The 20000-nt window shown below is 38.6% G+C and overlaps 2 protein-coding genes across 2 annotated transcripts in view; both read left to right on the top strand.

Annotated features, from left to right (window-relative positions):
- The window catches only part of LOC138015000 (mortality factor 4-like protein 1), a 2496-nt gene extending 1510 nt beyond the window's left edge, over nucleotides 1-986 (top strand). Inside the window, exon 2 of the mRNA XM_068861892.1 lies at nucleotides 1-986. This exon is cut by the window's left edge and continues 170 nt beyond it. Within this exon, the coding sequence (XP_068717993.1) occupies nucleotides 1-515 (515 nt within the window). The 3' untranslated portion in view covers nucleotides 516-986.
- A 3939-nt stretch (nucleotides 987-4925) lies between these two features.
- LOC138014999 (ras GTPase-activating protein-binding protein 1-like) overlaps nucleotides 4926-20000 on the top strand; it is a 16594-nt gene continuing 1519 nt past the window's right edge. The window contains exons 1-13 of the mRNA XM_068861891.1: nucleotides 4926-5219; nucleotides 7059-7161; nucleotides 7381-7459; nucleotides 12598-12699; nucleotides 12826-12897; nucleotides 13547-13643; nucleotides 14146-14287; nucleotides 15599-15695; nucleotides 16370-16622; nucleotides 17091-17200; nucleotides 18438-18633; nucleotides 19326-19363; nucleotides 19518-19577. Of these exons, the coding sequence (XP_068717992.1) occupies nucleotides 7070-7161; nucleotides 7381-7459; nucleotides 12598-12699; nucleotides 12826-12897; nucleotides 13547-13643; nucleotides 14146-14287; nucleotides 15599-15695; nucleotides 16370-16622; nucleotides 17091-17200; nucleotides 18438-18633; nucleotides 19326-19363; nucleotides 19518-19577 (1338 nt within the window). The 5' untranslated portion in view covers nucleotides 4926-5219; nucleotides 7059-7069. The remainder of the gene's footprint in view (nucleotides 5220-7058; nucleotides 7162-7380; nucleotides 7460-12597; nucleotides 12700-12825; nucleotides 12898-13546; nucleotides 13644-14145; nucleotides 14288-15598; nucleotides 15696-16369; nucleotides 16623-17090; nucleotides 17201-18437; nucleotides 18634-19325; nucleotides 19364-19517; nucleotides 19578-20000) is intronic.

The following is a 20000-nucleotide window of genomic DNA, read 5'->3' on the forward strand; positions in this document are numbered from 1 at the left end:
GTGTGGATGTCAAAATAACTATTCCAGATGACCTTAAGCAATGGCTCATAGATGACTGGGATCTTATAACAAGGCAAAAGCAGCTTGTTCCCATCCCAAGAAAAAAGAACATTAAAGAAATTCTCGATGAATACATTAAATCAAGAGCAGACAATGTTGATGATGGATTAAAACCCGGAGTTGTCCAGGAGGTTGCCGATGGTATTCAAGAGTATTTTAATGTTATGCTTGGAACGCAATTACTTTACAAGTTTGAAAGAACTCAATATGGTGACATTCTTGCTGTTCATCCAAACCTTCCTATGTCGCATCTATATGGAGCAGAACACTTACTTAGGCTTTTTGTCAAGCTTGGCAATGCTCTTTCTTTTTCCAGCTTGGACGAGAAGAATGTTCAGTTTGTTGTGACGCATATTCAAGACTTTTTAGATCATATGTCTAAGAATGCAGAAAGTTTGTTTTCTACTGATTACGAAACTGCTACACCAGAATACATTCGAAGAGCTGCAACATAACGCTATGATTCCTCTTTTGGACTTTATTCATTTCTTGATTGGTTTGAGATTGGAAAGACTAATAATACTGCAGTGACTTGAGAATTTTATCATGCTGTTCTTTTTCATCATTGAGTTTGGGGTTATTATGGTTGAGAAGATGAGAAATAAAAAAACAGAATTGGCTTTTTCCATTAAGGGTGACGAGCTTAGATTGTAAATTGCAGGTTGTGAAAATATTCAACTGCATGCAGCTGAGGTAGCAGTAACTGTTCATGTTTTCTTGTAAAAAAAGAGAAACCTTTGCATAATGAAAGATTATGTGGAACATTTCTTGTGGCAGACAAATTTTGTCTGTAATTTAGAATATTATGAAGTCAACTTCGGAATGACCATTTTCAGCTGCAAACAAGCCTTCAACTGGAATGATCTCTAACTTTCACTTGATGTTCATTCTTCAGTTCAAATAAATGACATTTCATATATCCTAAATTATTTTCATACATGTCTAGCAGGAGATGTGAACTTGCAATAACGACCAGCTCTATGCTGGCTCGATAGGTCAGTTGATATTTAGAAAATGCAATGCAATTGCATGGTCATGGGTTGAATGCTGTGCAAGTCTGGATTTTTCAAGCTTGCTTGCAACTGTGCAAACTGCTTATCGAATAGTGATATTTCTAAACTTCATTTCATTTTGTTATAAGAAGATATTTTGAATAACATTTCACCGCAAAATTCAATGCTAGAAAGCTATAAAAATACATAAAAGCCGTAAAACTCTTAACCTTTCAAACTTAAAAGCAACAGACCTTATTCATAAATGACACCTATTTTATCATTCTTTTTCTAATGTGCAAATTAGCCTACCAAGCCTCATTTTAGTGCAAGAATTCCCTTCAATTCACTGCATGGTTTCGAGACTTGGTAAGCTAATTTGCACTTGGACAAAAGAATTATAAATTGCAGACTTTTCGATGCTACTTCACATCATTATCGAGTCAAAATTTGGAATAACTGAAAATATTTAAGGTAGTAAAGCAATGAAATTATTTTTTGGCTTCCTGTGGATATAACTCCCAAAGATGAAATAAGCTTGAACTTTAAAATAGTAAGGACATACAATTCAACAAGGACAGCAAACCTTCGGTAAACACTGAGAATGACTCTATTCATGGCAAACTTTTCATCTGATCCTTGTTATTTCTAGCTAAATTCACCTTTGGGAATTATAGCCCCTAGGCTAAAAATATTTTACTTTTGTTTTACTACCTTGTATAATTCCAGTTATACCTAATTTTGACTTGATAATGATGTGAGGTAGCCTCAAAATGTTCTAAAAAAATTGTGTTTAAGTTAAGAGGTTTACAGATTTTTTATAAAATTCTAGCTCTGAATTTTGCCATGAAGTGGTATTTCCTTTTGACAATGGAAACAGTCAGTTACTCCAGTCAAACCAGCTGTCACCTGCCATTATTATTGAAACATGTGTCCTTGGCTTTGCCTCAGACTGAAAGTAATATTTGCAAGGACTTAAAACAAGTGCAGACTTGGGGGAAAAAACATTTTTTTCCAACCGTGGTGTCATTTCTTCAATCCTTGAATTGACCTCTTTAGTTGTACGTTTTGTTTTCCCATTTCAGACCACCTAATGTTCCCAACGGAATTTCCTTTTGTTTTTTTTATAAGTTATGTGCACATATCCATGAGCATAAGACGACATTTGAAAGAAACTGTTCCCTAAAGGAACATCATGTGGTCTGAAATGGGAAAACAAATTGTACAAGCTAAAGAGATATATTGGTGCTTCTTTCCATGGTTCTCCTTTCTGCTGATGAGAAGCACTCTCTATTCCATGCTTGATGCTACAATGATTAAGGTTTAAGAGTATAATTGTTGAGATTGCATCATGCTAAGTTAAAAGAGACATCTCAAGAACTGGGCCCAAAATGGACTATTAGGGAAACATTAAAGTGCTACTACGACCAAAAAATCAACTTTATTTTGGATTCTTTGGAATTCAAAACTATGTGAACTAAACATTAAGTGACCCAAGTTTTAAGCATTGATTTAAAGAAGTCACCTGTTTATTTTAACTGGAATTTTCCTATTTCATGGAGAGCCATTACTAACTTTGGAGTCTTGAGAGAGCTGGATCAAGGAGAAAATGACGTCAAAGACTCAATGGGTTAAGATTGCAATGTGTGTGTACGCAGCTGAATTAATATGCAGAACGAGAGTTTCAGGCTTTCAAACTTGTGTTTTGCATATATAATGAGCTGCATTTACACACTGAAATTTTAAGCTCGTGAGGCAGTGACGTCACTTTTCCCTAGATCCAACCCTCTGATATCCAATCGGTCAGTTTGGAACCTGAGTAATGGTGGACCTTGAAGTCCAAAACTTATGCTAAAAGTAAACGACTTTTAAATAAAAATCAAAGCTCAAACTTTTGCCTGTCAAGTGTGAAGCAATCACACTCTCAAAATCTGAAAAATAGAAGTGATTTTTTTGGTCACAGTAGCACTTTAAAACCTGAAATTAAAATGTCCATGTGTGCAATTAACTTGCAGTATGTGGTAAGGTATATCAAGGTAGGCCTTTTGAGCAAAGGAAACACTGAAACACTGTGTGGTATAGAAGTCTTCTTATAAAGACTCCTTGAAAACTCAATTTCTGGTTCTTGAAAACTCCTTGAATACTCTTGGAATTTTATAGACAAAATCCAGCACAAACTCAAAAGTAAACAAAAGGCATCATCGTGAGGCTCTGGGTAATAAATATGAGGATTTTTATGAGTTTAATCCCCACAGCCTTGAGATGATGCCTGTTGTTTAGGACTGAATTTTACTATATCAAAATTGGGCTATTATTATTGCTCTCTTTGTGATATAGTCAGAGTTGCTTTAATATTATTGTTATTGTTAATTGAAATGTTGGAATGCCAGACTTCATTGAAAGCTGCCCCTTTTCATAGTCATTTATGTCTGCACTGCTTAATTACCCATGTTGTCATAAGTTGCTGGGAGATTTAAGCCCAGAGGCCAAGTTCACTTGAATATTGTTGGTGTCATTTCATCATGATGATAATGCTTATGATTATTACTATTACACAGAACCTCTCTCAATATTCAACTGTCCAACAGTTCCCAATACAAGTGTCATCCTGCAACCTCAGTACTCAAGACCCTGTCATTACCATTAGGCAGTGTTTTAAATCTGACCCACGCTAAGTTCACCCCAGTACTTCAAGATGAACCACCGAGAAATATCCCAAAATATTAGGTACAGTTCTTGGTTTGATCTTTCTGGAGCTTTCTCACTGCCATCATATATCTTCATATTCATCAATTTTCTGCTTTTTCTTTTAGTTCCACTCTGGGATCTCCTGGTATTCCAGGTCATTCCCCAATATTCCTCTTCATATAGACACAGTTGACATTTGTCTTTGTTATCCAAAACTTGATCCCGATGTTACTGTTGCACAATCTGCTCTAGGAATAGAATTTTATTCTTCATGGATGATTTGCTCCTCTAAGTTTCTACCTTCCCCAAGACCATGTTGACAGGAATCAAGACCAAAACAAATAACAACAATGAAAAAAAAAATTTCACATCTCCAAGGACTGGTCTTTCGAAAACAACTTTATCTTTAAATGGGGCATACTTGATGACATAAGATTGCCTTAGTTGTTCACTATTCAAAACATATTCAGTGTTGTATAATCCAGGAATGAGGGGCCATATCATAAGCTTTCGTGAAGTTGATCCAAGCCACACAGAGGTTTCTCTCACACCTTTTTCAGTTCCTGAGTACAGCCTAGTCAATCACAAGGTAGTCATTGGTACCCAAGGATCTCTTTCGGCATCATTTAATTTTATTTCCTTCCTTACTGTCAAGTTTTTATTGATTAGATGATTGTATGTTTTCATGATGAATATTCCTGTTAAAACCTCCCATAAGAGTAAGGCAAGCTACTGGTCAGTAGTTCCCCACCAGTGGGTCTTTTGTAATCCTGCCTTCCACCATCCAGTTTGTGACCATGCCTCGGCTAACATGAGCGTTAAAGGTGATCATTATCATCATCATCATCGTTAAAAAGTGTCTGATGTTGCGACAAGTACAAAACACAGGTCAAAAGTCACAGGTCATTGTTTTTTACCAATACAGAAAGAATCGAAAAGTAAACATTCATTTAAGCTAACCTTCGGCCTAATTAGGCCTAAACAGAAGTTTTTAGGCCTAATTTTAGCATTGGTAAACGGTTAGGATTGTTTTTGTTTTGGTGAAACCATGACCTGTGACTTGTGACCCGTGTTTTGTCTTCCTTCCTAAAACGACCATTTTTAGAATCTACTATCTGACACCAGACGATTGAAATCGACAGTGGGGAATGCCTTAGGGGCGAAAGAAAGGATATCTCCGAGTTTAGTTACAAAGAAACAGGAAATCCGGTCCGAACTTCGCTTTACTCACCGGCCTCAGGCCTCACTCTGATGTTTCGACAAAGCCGTAAGAGACTGGTACTAATTGAATAGTGGCTGTGAACTGAGCATGTCAAACATGTGATTTTTGTTGGTGCTCTTGAAGTGGAGTTAAGTGAAAAATTTCGTTCGTGACGGGAGGAAAATCAACCGGTTTGCCAATGGAATAGTCCAAAGATCCAATCATTTGGAACTGGAGATGCCACTAAAGAGTATATTTTACTGATTGCTTTCCCGAAGGTAAGGATGTTGAATCATTTTGTAGTCAGCTTTGTACACCGCAACGCGTGGTTGAGCTTGGGCTTGAATGAATCGCGCCCGTCGTTTAAAAAAGATCAGTTACCTTCATGTCTGTCGAGTCTACCAGATTTAGGACATGAATGGCCACATGCTGTCTTCTCACCATTGTCTGATTAACTCACGAATCCTCGTAGATGAACCTTCAATGAAATGAAAGTTCGTTTTTGCCGACTCGTTGCATTGCAATAGTGAAGGATTTGTTTGGGTAAGCTACGTATACCTTTACGTTTTGCGTGTAAAAAAAAACATTAATTGTGGTCGGTTTTTGACAACACCACTCTCTTTATAATCAGATTTCTGACCTAGGAAGTGACTTTGAGGTACAGTTAATTGGGGATGGAGTAAAGATTTGGGGATGATTTTTTGAAGTGAAGTTTTATCGCAAGCGAGATAGCACACCCCTATTCGCTTTTTGCCAGGGATAGAACTCGTGTTGCAAATCGGTACAAACCGCAAATCAAAGATTTTGTAGAACTGCATTTGTTTTGGCAGCTACTTTGGTATTAAAAATACCTTTGTTTATACACTTTTCATATTAATTTTGTTAATTTCAAGATGCAGGTTTCTTTCATGTTTAGGGTATAATACTTTAACAATTATTGATTAGGCAATGTTGAAAAAGTAGTTTCTGCAGCCTGCAGAAACTAACTGAATATTTGCAGCCTGCAAACGATTCTGCAACCTTCAGAAACTAACTGAATATTTGCGAAAGATGTATCAGTGATTCTCGATTTTTGCATTATTGTTTTAGTGATAACTAGAATTTTTTGTTCATTACAGGTGCATCTAAATTTTCTTGTCCTACTGCCAATTAAGTGTTCAAAAACCAGAAAGTAACTCACGTGGAAGGGGCTTTGCAAAAACATAATGAAAGACTTTCTGCATCTCCATTAGTTTGTCAAGTAGCAGGAATTTACTTTTTGGATTATTTCTCAAAGTTTTTACAATTTCTGTTACTGACTGAAGTCACAGAAAACCAAGGAAAAAATGAGAACAGACAGAATTTTTTTTAGGTTCTTTCTGCCTATTACCCCCTAATTTAATTTCAGTTTCACCAAAGCTATCAAGAAAGGAACTAGAAGGTACCTTTCAACATGGAGATAAAAATTTGCAAATACCAAAAGAAAACATGATAACAGAAAAGTGATAATAATATTATGGTTTACCCATTAAAAATATATTTTTTATCTATTTAAACCTGCAAATTTTAGCAAGTGTGCGAGGGCTCGAAAATTTTAAAAATGCCATTCGCAATTGTGCTCTAAGTTACAAAAATTTAGTCACAAGTTCTTACATGCTTAGTGGCAAAGTGTATAATCAATTTTTTTTTGTAATTGTGGGGACCTGGGTCATCACACTGTATTGTGTTGCCAGAGGTTTAACAAAACAAAATATGATCCTGCAATACATATTTGTAAAGAAACTGCTGAAATGGAAAATGATCAACAGAATGGTGTGTGGTGCACGCAACATCGCAGCTAATTAACCCCATATCTTCATATTAAAACAAAATTGATAACGAGAAAATATATTGTTATATTTCTTTATTAATTTGTTTTAGCAAAAGTAGTGGCAAATTCTGATCCTTTTATTCTGTTAGAGCAAAGGTGACAACAAGTCACAAATTTTGACTTCTCCAGATATTTGATCACAAGGGGAAAAATTCAGCTGCAAATGTGACTGTATTGGTCGCAATTTCAAGCCTGGTGTTTAGATACCTTCTGTAAAGGATTGTCACAAATGCATGGTTAATATTGTTTTGACTGATTTTTGTTTCAGTTCAAGCAATAATGGTGACTGTGCCGTCTCCACAATGTGTTGGACGAGAATTTGTCCGGCAGTATTATACTCTCCTGAATCAAGAACCTGTCCAGATTCACAGGTATAGTTTACAATCTTGGTCATCTCTCTGTTGCTTATGTTCTCTGAGGTGTATAGCATGGCTTAAAATGACAGCAACTTAAACATTTTTGTCACAACACAGTAGTCTTCAAATTTGTAAATTGCCATCCATATGAATTATTTTTTCCCCATGCAATTGAGTCATCCCTCATTTAGGAGATGGAATAATGACTTAAAGCTTGTGTTTTAAAATTTGCAGGTTTTATACAAAACAGTCTTGGTTTCTTCATGGGAGGGCTGAGAATGGGCCCACCGAACTTCCTGTGATTGGTCAAGAGGTAATTTTGACAAAGGAGCCTTTTTTTGCTAATATCAAAAAAAGTGATGGCTTTGAGGCAAATAAATTTTTTTTTATTGTTGCCACCCATTGACCCCTGGGAGTGAGACAACTGGGGGAGTTCTAGGGCATTTGAGATGTCAGTGGGTTAATTAAAGTCCTGGTTGTGAAGAAAAACTCAAAGCCATACTGCTGGACAAAGATTGTTGAGACTTCTCTCATTTTTTGACCTTTTGGGCTATAACCTGAAAAAGAGTGCCAATAGACTGGGCGCAGTCCCTCCATAAATTAGTCGAGCGGCTGGCTTTTCTGAGGCAGTTGTGCTTTGTCATGCAAAGGAATAAAAAAGACCGAGGGAGGCTTTGGAAGTGGAGGGAAAGAACGGACTGCACCGTTTTCTTTAACCAACAAGTCGAGATTGAATCTTCTAATCTAAGTACATGTACATTGTGGTGAAAGTGATATGACAGATAGTTTGGCCCGTTTTTATTGCTGATGTAAGTAAACACTGAAAAATTCAGTAATGGCATAGGAATGTTTATGTGCTCAACTATTTGGAAAGGAAACCGCAGAAAAACTACTGTATTTACTCTGAATTTAATCAGCGGCATTCCAAAGACGCCCGGTAAAAAGACAGGAAGAAAAGGTAAGCACAGAGAGGCCTCAGGTTTTTGCCATATTTGCAGAATACCGTATTTACCTGTGTATAAGTCGACCCCCATTTTTGATGGCGAAAAAAGCAATTTCTTAATTTCTTTGTTAAATGTTCATGGGACTCTAATCTTGTATTCTTCGATTTCTGGAAATGTGGATACACAAAAAAAATCAGGGCCTCAAGCGCTTAATGCATGTAGTTTTGTACATGTGGTTCAACATCTGTTGTATATGCGGGCATTTTGTCCTTGAGTTTCGAAAAAGTTCTCAGAAAATCGAACATGTAAACCTCAAACTAAACCTGTTTCGTTGTTCAAGGATAAAGGGCTTTAGAGGATAAGCACAACATCACAGGAAGCAGGAGTCAATCTTTGAAAATAACTTGCGAATGATGCGAAAATGTTCAAGGTTTAATTGGTCCCTGACTTTTAATTTCTCAAATGACAAACAAAACAAAACTCATAAACCAAACAATACAAAGTTTGCAAAAGCATTTGAGTCAGCCAGGTTTGTATAAAGAATAAAAAACATTCATTACCAACCAGCATTTTCACGCAACACAAGTGACACTGCTTGCACGCAAACGCGAGGTATTACGCCAGGTTACTAAGCCGTTGAACGATCAAGTTTTTATTTGAAGAAACATAAATGCCTTTTAGAGCTTTCCACCTTTGGAAAACGAAAATTTCCAGTGTCTATAAATTTCATATTTGTGCTTGTGAGTATCTTCAACATTTAGAGTTGGACAAATCCTTTTTCATTTCAACTGGAATTGCTTACATTCGTTTTGAAGTCTTTTGTCATTCATTTTGAAATCTTTTGTTGGCTTTGTCCACTGCATTCGTTATGCCCAAGACAACATTATTATGTTAATTTTGAATAAATTACTTAGCTGGAACTTGGCTCAAAGTCTTTGACCCGTGTATAAGTCGAGGGCGATTTTTAGCGCTTGTTTTGAGGCCATAAAAGGTCGACTTATACACGGGTAAATACGGTAAATGTTGGAGTGTTTTGGCAAGTGTTGACGGTGTGATGTTCTTGCACAACTGTCAAGGACAAATTCTTGTTTAGAACGGATGACCCATCTATCATTAAATCTGAAGTCAGAGGACAAAGCTTGTTCAACTCAATACTTTTTTGAAGCCATGTCCTTTAACAACTTCCCCTTCTTCTCGAAGGCAACTACCTTCTTCCAGGAGAGTCGCCTACCTAAGTCATGGAAACGAGCGGATATTACACCCCTCCCCAAGCAGTCACTAGTGCTTGATGTTAACAGGCATCTGCGACCTATATCACTAACGCCAATACTGTCAAAAGTGGCCGAAGACTATGTGGTTGAAGAATACATCAAGCCAGCCGTCCTGGTCAAAGTTGATTGGAATCAATTTGGAACGGTTCCCAATTCCTCTACTGCGCATGCTCTCATTAGTATGCTGCACACATGGTATCAGAAGACCGACGGCAACAGCTCTACGGTCCGTGTAGTTCTATTTGACTTCAAGAAGGCTTTCGATCTGATTGATCACCGCATTCTATTGGAGAAGCTTAAGAACTTAGATATGCCTGAGTGGGTTCGTCTCTGGATTGAAGATTTCCTAACTGATCGGCACCAAAGAGTCAAGCTCTCTCAAGACTGCTTCTCAGAGTGGGGTAGAGTCCCTGCCGGCGTACCATAAGGGACTAAGCTTGGTCCCTGGCTCTTTGTGGTGATGATCAACGACCTCCACGTCGAAGGCGTTGATCTATGGAAATATGTCGACGACACCACCATAAGTGAAACAACCCACAAGAGTGATTGTAGTCAGATCCAAACAGCTGTAGATAATTTAGTTGGGGCAGCTCAGGCAGATCGGTTCCAGCTGAACGAAGCAAAATGTAAAGAGTTGCAGATTTGTTTTGCTAGATCTAAGCGTTCATTTCCACCTGTCGTCATCAATAATAAGAACATCGAAGTTGTTAAGAGTGCCAAACTTTTGGGTCTCTTCATCTCTGACGATTTGAAATGGAACGCGCATGTTGCTGAGATAGTTAAGAAGGTAGCGTCCAGACTGTACTTGCTGAGGCAGTTAAAACGAGCGGGCCTCGACCCGCACGAAGTTGTATGTTTCTACACCACGTGCATTCGGCCGGTCGCCGAATACGTCTGCGAGACCTTTCATAATAGCCTTCCCATATACCTATCAGATGAATTGGAAGGGCTTTAAAAACGTCCCTTACGTATCATCTATCCCACCTTGAGCTATTCCGAAGCGCGCGTCGCCCTGGGGCTGCCGCTATTAAGCGCTCGAAGAGAGGAACTCACCACGCGCCTCTTCGATAAGATCCTTCAAGACCCCAACCACAGGCTCCATCACTTACTGCCGCCAAAGAATGAATGACAAGTAACTCTCAGGAAAAAGAGGACTTTCAATGTCCCTCTTTGTAAGACAAATCGCTTTCAGCGGAGCTTTTTAATGGCAAATTCTTCCCGTTCTTAGCTTTTAGTTCTCGGTGTGCAACCTTGCTTTTAATATATTTTTAGATTTAAATTTTAGATTTAAATTCTAGATTTAAATTTTAAATAATTTTAGAATCTTTGTTCGATTGTAAATTGCCGTAATTCAGCCTTTGGCTGCAATGGTTTTATTTAATAAAGGTATCTATCTATCTACAAAAAAAATCAGACTGCGGCCCTTTGTCAACAGATCTAGATCAATCCAGATTTCCTGTTGCGCTGCGCTAGCAACAGGAAATTCTGAACGCGTCAGTTGCAGAAAAGGGTGCAGTCTCTCCTTTCTCTCCTCTTCCCAAGCCTTCCTTGGTCTCTTTATTTGTTTGCATGACAAAACATGAAGGGACGACTGTTCGCATTCAAGAAGACCAATTATACCCTGTTTGACGGTCCCACCCAGCACAATGTCTGTTAGGAAGAAGCACAAGTAACAAGCTCAAGTTTTGGGAGGAGGGGGTGTAATCATATTTTGCTTTGCAGATAAAGCTTATTAGGCATTGACAAAGGAGTGAAAGATGTCTCAACAATTTTATCTGGCATACAGTAATAGTAGATCCTGAATTCTTGTTCTCGTGGATGTGATATTTCTGTCATCATTATTAAATTGCTAAACTAATTTTCGTTATAAACTAAAAAAAGTCACAAAAGTAAGAGGAATACACTAGTTATTATTCCCAAAGGCATAGGTACTGTAACTTGGGCCTGCTTCAAATGTTGCTTTTCTGTCATGTCAAACTTGAATGAATTTGACCTGGCAGTGGCATGGCATTGGCATGGGAGTGATTTCAAATATCAAAGTTGCACTAATTTGAATATAACAGGGTTCGTGCTACTCCCTGAAGTCCTTGAAAAGCCCTGGAATTTAATTTTGGACTTCAAAGCTGCTTGAAAAGCCCTTTAAAAAAAAGGATTTTGTGGAAAACTGCTTGAAAACTCCTTGATTTTTTTCTTGGGTGAAATTGTTGAGATTGCATCATGCTAAGTTAAAAAGACATTTCAAAAATTGAGCCCAAAATTGACTACCAGGAAAACATTAAAACCAAAAATTAAAATACCTGTGCATGCACTTAAAGGAAACCTCCACTAAAACAAGAATACAACTTTAAAATATTTAACATAATGTTTACAATTTAAATTGTTCAAACGTTTTCCAATGGAATAGTTTGTATCCAAAATAAATGAATTTCAAAAACGCGTGTTTTGGTTTTTAAATTTCCTGGGCGCCGCCATCTTGAATAATTGTGACGTGTTATGGTTGCTCTTTTGTATTTGCACAAAGAGCTTTTGTTTTAAAACAATAGGGCAACCATGACACGTCACAATTATTCAAGATGGCGGCGCCCGGGAAATTTGAAAACCAAAACAACCGTTTTTAAAATTTATTTATTTCGAATACAAGCACTCCGATTGGAAAACGTTCGAACAATTTTGATTGTGAGCATTATGTTAACTATTTTAAAGATAAATTCCTGTTTTAGTGGAGGTTCCCTTTAACTTGCAGGAGGTGGTAAGGAATGTCAAGGTAGACTTTTTCAGCAAAGAAAACACTGAAACACCATGTGTGGCATACAAATTTTCTTATAAAGACTCCTTGAAAACTCAATTTCTGGTTTTTGAAAACTCCTTGAATACTCCTGGAATTTTATAGGCAAAATCGAGCACAAACTCAGATTTAAAGAAAACGTCAAAACACACCTTCCACCAGTGTCAGCTACAGTACGCACAGTAGAATCATCTTCGTAATTTATGAACTGAGTTTGGCACGGCAATAACTGAACGTTTAAAACCATGGTGTGCCAGTGCCATGTAGCATGTATTGACAGAACCTGTCAAATTTGATTACTATGTCAAACTTAATTCAAGTTGCTGCACTGAATGGTTAATTCAAACATTGCGCTACTGCCTCACGAGCGTCATATTCAATTCCAGACTTCCTTCAAATTATAGCAACAGAATACAGCTGGTATTTAATGCATTCAACATTTATCTTTTAGGCAATCTACAGCAAGATCAAGGACCTCAATTTCCATGATTGCCACACAAAGATCAGACAGGTGGACAGCCATTCCACTGTGGGAGGGGGGGTGGTAGTTCAGGTAGGGGAAGAAAATATTTCAGTGGCTCTGATTTGACAAAGCACTGCAAACTATCTTCACACTATGATTGTATGTGTATAGCAAAGCGGCTTGGTGATTTAACGCTGGTGTATTTTTGGCATGCAGGTATCTGGTGAGCTGTCAAATGATGGCCAGCCCATGAGGCGGTTCATGCAAACATTTGTCTTGGCACCAGAGGTAAGTGTTTGACTTGAATTCAGACCTTGCAAATCATTTTAAAAATGAAAGGTAGATTGTGGCATTGCATACGTCATTGTCATGTTGCAAGCAATGGGGCTAGGTACAGCTTGACATGAAGTACCTACCCAAATTTCTTGCCTGGCTTTCACAAAGTACATGTAATGTATCTATCCAAATTTCGTGTTTGGCTTCCATAAAGAACCTACCAAACTTTCAGGCTTAGCTTACGTGAAGTTCCCAGGCAATTTTCGTTTCTGGCCGACGTGAAGTTGGTTGAGCACTAAGCTACCATACGGGAGGTCGGGGGTTCAACTCTGGCCAGACCAGCATTCAGGGTCTTAAAAGAGAAATGAAAAGAAAGTGCTACCTTTGTAATAACATGCACAAATAGTTAGACTTTCAAGTCTTCTCGGATAAGGGCGATAAACTGGAATAGGCCATTTAGCTGTATAGATGCACACGTGTCACAACTTTGAATCTACCCTTTGCTCTTATTTCATTATTTTTAGGGGTAGCTCTGAATTTTCCATTGAGTTATCAAAATTAAAGTCTTAAAAGCCATAGTAGAATATATTATTCCAATGCTGTACACTGTACATTTCATCAGTGATTTGTCTCTCAGAGACTTTGACCAATTTTCCATTAGGGTCCAAGAAAGTACTATGTTCACAATGACATATTCCGGTATCAAGATGAAGTTTTCTCAGAAGAAACCAGTGATGAACCAGCTGATGGCAATGTCGGTACGTATGTACGGTATGTCTTTTGTTGTTTTTGGAATTCTGATAACAGTGTCATGGTGTGTAAACTTACATGCAGATACTCAATCTGGGCACACTTCATTTCATGACAATGCAGTAAAGTTATATATTTAATTATGGTGAATGAAACTCAATTGACAGGCATGGAAAAAGTAGAGGGAAAAATAACTGAGGAAAACTTGAGGATTATAATTTTTTAATCAAGATTGGGTGCAAGATTGTACCATTAGTTACATTTGATAGTTTGAATAAAGGACTTAAAGGTAATAATCCTCAAACAAAGTGAAGGTATGTATGTTGTACATTTGTACAGTTAAATAAGAGGAGATATACTGTATGAAGCTTTCCCTTGTCTTGTGAGGAAGCTAACCTTAACCCTGTAAGCAACGAGCATTATGCCAGCCCTACAATTAGCATTTATAAAAGAGCGGTTTAGTGTCTGCTTGATAAATAAACAAACAGGTAACAAGCTTTCCTTCTTTAGATTCTGAAGGAGAAGAAGATCTGCCTCAGCAAGTGCCAGTCAATAGCTCTTCTGTCGGTAGTTATGACAACCAGGAGCAAGACGTGGTCCAAGAGAATCGTGCAGAAAGTCTGTACTATTCAGGCCAGGAACAAACAAATGGGTATGTATCTCTCCCTCTCTCTTTTTTTTTTTTCAGGACTCTTACAATTGGGTTTAGTGCATCAAGTTTGTAAACAGTTTTTTCATGCGACATCATGGCAGCAATTTTCATGCGCCTTCACCAAGAAATCCTTTTGGGTGTGAAAGACCCATGCACCATTCTCCAGGTCTTGGGAACAAAGTTCCTGTCACCCTGGTCTTGCCTCCGTAGTGCTCACTGCCTGATTACCAACACCATGGTCAAATTTAGGAAATGACACTTGTTGCTTGAAATGTGATTCTTGGGTCTCTAATTTAAGGGGAAGGTTTCAAGCCAAAAATGTCGTAGAGGATAGCTTATTCTTAGTATAATAATTATGACAATGGAAGGAGGTTTTCAACTTTTCTCTTCAATGTTACAGTGCGTTTCACAAAACTTTTGACAAACGGTTTCCGAACTTCGTCTGAAATTCCCAAAGTTCGCTATGAACTTGGCAATTTCATTACGTAATTGTCAATCAAATTGTGAACTTCGAAACGAAGTTGTGAATTTCACATCGAATTTCGTTGGGAAGTTGCGAAGTTCGTCGCGAGCAAAGTTCACATCATTCGGTGTAGTTGGATTGGTAGTATAACTAGAAATGAATTTAAACAAAGTGAAAAAATTTCTCAACCAAGCAAGACTAATTTTTTTGATGTTTACTTCGTAAAGGTAAATTATTTAAGAGGTACGGAGCCGGGACTTCACATTACAGACAGATGGCGCGACTCGTATCTTGTTTACACTAGAAATGTAAAGACAAAAGTTGAACAACATGACATTGAAATGTTTTGTTTCTTGCGCTATTTCTAGAATGATGTATGTCCTGAAAATAGGGTTTCTTTTTATGTCTGATAGATTTAACTGTAAAATACTTTTAAGCAACCATGCGTAGAAGTTCACAGAAATTGTATTCTATTTTTAGGCAGGTGTCGGGTGACATCTGGGAATAGTCAGTTTTCAACGTTTTATAACCCATTTTAAAACCTGTAATTCGCAATCAACGTAACCACAACTTCTAAGAAAATTCCGAGAAATTTACACCGAACGGTGCGAACTTCTCTCGCGACAAACTCCTTAACTTCCCAACGAAGTTCGTGGTGAAATTCACAACTTCGTTTCTAAGTTCACAATTTGAATAACAACTACGTAATGAAATTGCCAGATTTGTAGCAAACTTCAGGAATTTCAAACAAACTAAGGAAACTGTTTGTCAAAAGTTTTTTGAAACGCACTGTAATTCAGTTATTTTTTTGAAGAAGGGTAACTTTTTAGATTTGTACTCTATTACAGTTCGGGAGGTTTGATGAATCCAGAGCCTTTGTTGGATAATGGTAATGATGAAGAGTCACTGGAGCTGCAAGAAGTTATCATTGATAAACAGCCACAGGTGATCTTTGCATTTTCCTTTGGGTAAAACCACAAAGAAAAAATAAGCCATGTAGATGTGATATAAGGCCTGCTCTTGTTGCAGCGCATCAAGTGCGGTGTACATGTACGTGTAGGATTTTCCTTTGGTACATGTACCAAAAATGATCCAAATGGGCCAAAAAAAATAATAATAATGATAATGATAATGATAATGATAATGATAATGATAATGATAATAATAATAATAATAATAATAATAATAACAATGATCTCTGTTTCTGCTGTCTGTTAATAGTAGCCTTAAACTTCACCAGATGCATCTTTGGGGCCTCAGGTTTGAAAAAAAGCTTGTGCCCTTTGGCCAATGGCTTGCATGGGTTGGTATAACCTTTGATTTGTGGGCTGGCTATCCTGATATCCATGAAGAACTCTGCTCTGGGTGTCCTAAGAGTTCAAGGATGGAGCAACTGCAACAATAACAAAAATAATTATTTTTCCTGGAGAATGGCATTGCCACAATCACGATTCAATGCCCAATGCCTTTTATGACTTTTGAATTTTAAACCTGGGCAATAATAAAAATTTTCTTTAAAAAAATCAATTGCTGTAAATGAGTAACCATGTCATAAATACTCATGGTCATTTACACCTGTCAAAAGTGAATCAGACAGTGACACATTTTAATTTTCACAGATGAATCCACACGAAGCCATTCATCAAACAGCAATCATGCAACCACCAGAAGAGGATGATTTTGTCGCTGAGCCCAGCAACGGCCAGACTGAGGAGACTTCATATGAACAACAGCAAGGAGAGGGTGGCCAAGAAGATGAAGAAGAAGAAGAAGAAGAAGACGAAGAAGAAGCAGAAGAAGAAGAGCTTGAGGGAACGGAGTCTGATGCAGAGGCCAATATTGGAGACACTTCTGGTGAACCCCTTGAACCAGGTCTTGTGGTGCACTTTTAAAAATATTAAATGAGGTTAAATTCAGTTTAACTGGGTTAACACCTGCAGTCAATTGTGGTTAGTGTGTCCCCGTGCTTTGCATGGTACAGCTTATTCATTGGTATGGCCGGAAGAAGGAGCATTTTGTGTGGAGCATTAAGCGGTTTTTTCCCTCATTCCCTCCCACCCCCCACTGTTTATCAGAGTGATGGGTGCCTTTCTCCTCGAGGGCGTGTGGCTTATGCCTGGTTTGTCAAGTTTTTCCAGCCATCGGTGCAGTCTTCATCTTGGAGCTGGCTGCCAGTAGTGGAAGCCCCAGGGTGGCTCAGGCACCCAGCCTCCACTTAGCGACGCAGTGGTTAATTCCTGCTTTTGTGTACCCAAAGGATTACATAAATTTAAAAACCACTTTCCTCCTTTTTTTTTATGAAAGCCATTGTTCTTAAATCCGTATATTGTCGTATTGCAGTGCCAGAGAAGCCAAAGACGTGGGCAGCACTTGCAGCGTCTCGTGCCTTGTCAGTCGAGAAAAACACAACTCCTGTTTCAAGCTCTCGCCCTGTGAGACAGACTCCACAGGTATCCATTTGCTTGCTTTTGTTACCCTTAGTATCTCATTAGCGTAGCATTTTATGGGTCCAAAAAAGTAATGGTAGGCTTACAGGGTTCGCACGCACCTTGAAAGTGCTTGAATTTGAAAACAAAAATTCAAGGCCTTAAAAGACCTTGAAAATTGCAGTCAGTGCTGGAAAGTCCTTGAAACTTGTAGCTAATTTCATCCATCCTAGATTCTAGAGTGCCAAATATGAAAATATATGCTACTGGCAGAACAGTAGCGACACATAATAGTAAAAAAAAAAACAAATAAAAACGATCATTACAACTCTCCGAACGTCCATCAAGCACCGAGTACATTTTCCTGTTCTTTGTTATATTCATTGCTCTGATTGGTTCAATGTCTGTAATTCTAAGAGCCAATGAAATGTTTTGTAGTCTTCGCTCTTTCCGCGAAAAGCCATGTGCCTCGAGTGCTTCCTGTTGTTTGCGTGGGTGTTGTTTGTTCGGCTATTGTTTCACGAATAAAAGATTTACAACAATGGGAAAGTGTGTTTTCAGCAACTTGTGGCTTCAGAAACCACTGTACAAAGAGTGGCTACGCGAAGTCAAGGGTGACAAACAAGGCACGATGCATTGTGTGCATGAGGGATGTTGACATTTCGAGCATGGGAGAGTCGGCGCACACTAGCTATATGAACAGCTGCTTAGCGCTTGATTTTGCAGTGCGTGGAGTCCTTGAAAAATAGAAAATGTGTCCTTGAAAGTACTTGAAAAGTCCTTGAATTTTTAGTTGAAAAAAGCGTACGAACCCTGGACTTAATAAATGTGGCTAAAGAAGTCCATACCATCTGTGAGGAGTTCAAAGCTTCTTGGACTGTTGTAACACATCATCTAAAACCTGGGGCCAATAGAATTGGAAAAGAGGTGATGTTAAGGTAACAACATAGCGATGGAGCAATCTCCTTAGTGGTAAGGAGCTTAGTAAGCTAATCAAGTAGCTACTTAACCTCCTGATAACAGGATGGCATATTTACCCAAAATGTGTTCAAGAGGGAACAAAGTGGAAAGAAAGTCAAGCAGACTGAGCCTTATTACTTGCATGGCTGTACACTGTACCGCTGAGGTTGTTCTCATGTAATACTGGCCTACCTCTTAGTGCCACTGCATTTTACCTGAATTACGTTAAGCCACACGCAGCTTTCATTTGTACATGTACGACCCTTTGTTGTCATGAATTTTAAATTAAATTTCTTTCCAGGCCCCCCCTCAGCCTGTAATACCACCCCCACCCAGACCCCAGGCTGCTGCTACCCGCCCATCCAAAGAAGTGCGTGGGGGCTTGAGTAACACAGACTCAAGGCTAACTGCACGGAATGCACCTGATAACCATCAAGTGTTCATTGGCAATCTGCCAAGTGGAGTCAAGGACGAGGAAGTGCGAAATGTGTTTTCCAGTAAGTCATTCAAAGACTGGCTGCATGTTTTTTATTAGAAGTATAAAAGAGGTTTATCAGAGAAGACCAAAAAATAAGAAAGTTGAATCACCATTGTAGAGTATTACTCCGAAATTTCTTTGAATCGTTTGTACCGCGCATCGGTGGCTCAGTTGGTTGAGCACCGGGCTGCCGTGCGGGAGGTTCGTGAGTTCGACTCCAGACGGACCAACACTCAGGGTCTTTAAATAATTGAGGAGAAAGTGCTGCCTTTGTAATTACATCTGCAAATGGTTAGACTCTCTTGTCTTCTTGGGTAAGGACGATAAAGCGTAGTCCCCTGCTCGCAACCCTTCAATGTTTATAACGCTGTTGGACGTAAAAAGAACCCACACGCTATTCCCAAAGAGTAGGGCATGGAGTTCCCGGTGTTGTGTTCTGTTCTATGGGGTGTATCAATGCTCGGAGATATTAGCCGCATCAAGCTACTCTACAATCCGAGGGTAATTAAAGATATGATGTTGATATGATGAGCTTCTTGACAACTAGTAAACCAGCAGGTGCTGCTCCCGTGCGGTGCCACTACACAGGACTACCACAGGTCTACCATGTGATGCGGGAGGAAGGCTCCCATGGCCACCGATGAGAAGCTCTTGTTTGTAAATTGGGAAAAAAACGAGTCTTTATTTACTCTTGTTTTTTTTTCTTTTTAGAATATGGAATAATCTTGGAGATAAGGCTCAACCCCAAGGTAGGAGAACTTCGTTCGCTTTAATCACCATGCTTTCAGGTCGACACAGTTTCAGTTGACCGACACAATTGTTTTGAAAGTTGGCAGTCGAATGCTGCAAATCTCCTTCTGTGCTTTATTGGCACTGACGCTGAATTATTTGTTAACTGTGCAGAACTTTGGATTTGTCATCTTCAACAGCCCAGACCCAGTTGAACAAATCCTGAATAACAGAGTAAGTGAACAGTTTTAACCTTTTGCCTCAGATTCGCACCATGTGACATGAACACACATCACCATAGAACAAAACGTTTTAGACTAGTTATAGCTTTCTTAAGATTTACGACGGCGACGTCGACGAAAAAATCACATCGAAGTCTTTCGTCTTTCGTGATTTCGGAAGTCATCTTCAGAGTCAAGTGATTTGTATAACGTCAGTAGATACTATAACAAGTCCGGTCGTAGATGGCATTGGTCAGCTTATTCGTGATGTTATTTGTCGACTGTCAGTTGAGCCTAGATGTAATTGGTCTGTAAAGACTAAACAGTGATTGGTGCATTTCGATCCGTCTATAGGTCCAAGGTCTGTACATGTATCGTAGAATACGTTGGGCAGTAGTGTGATAGAGTAAATTAGTGTGTTTTTTTGTCTGCTGTT

Source organism: Montipora capricornis, chromosome 9, assembly GCF_036669925.1.
Source record: "Montipora capricornis isolate CH-2021 chromosome 9, ASM3666992v2, whole genome shotgun sequence".
NCBI classification, from domain to species: domain Eukaryota; kingdom Metazoa; phylum Cnidaria; class Anthozoa; order Scleractinia; family Acroporidae; genus Montipora; species Montipora capricornis.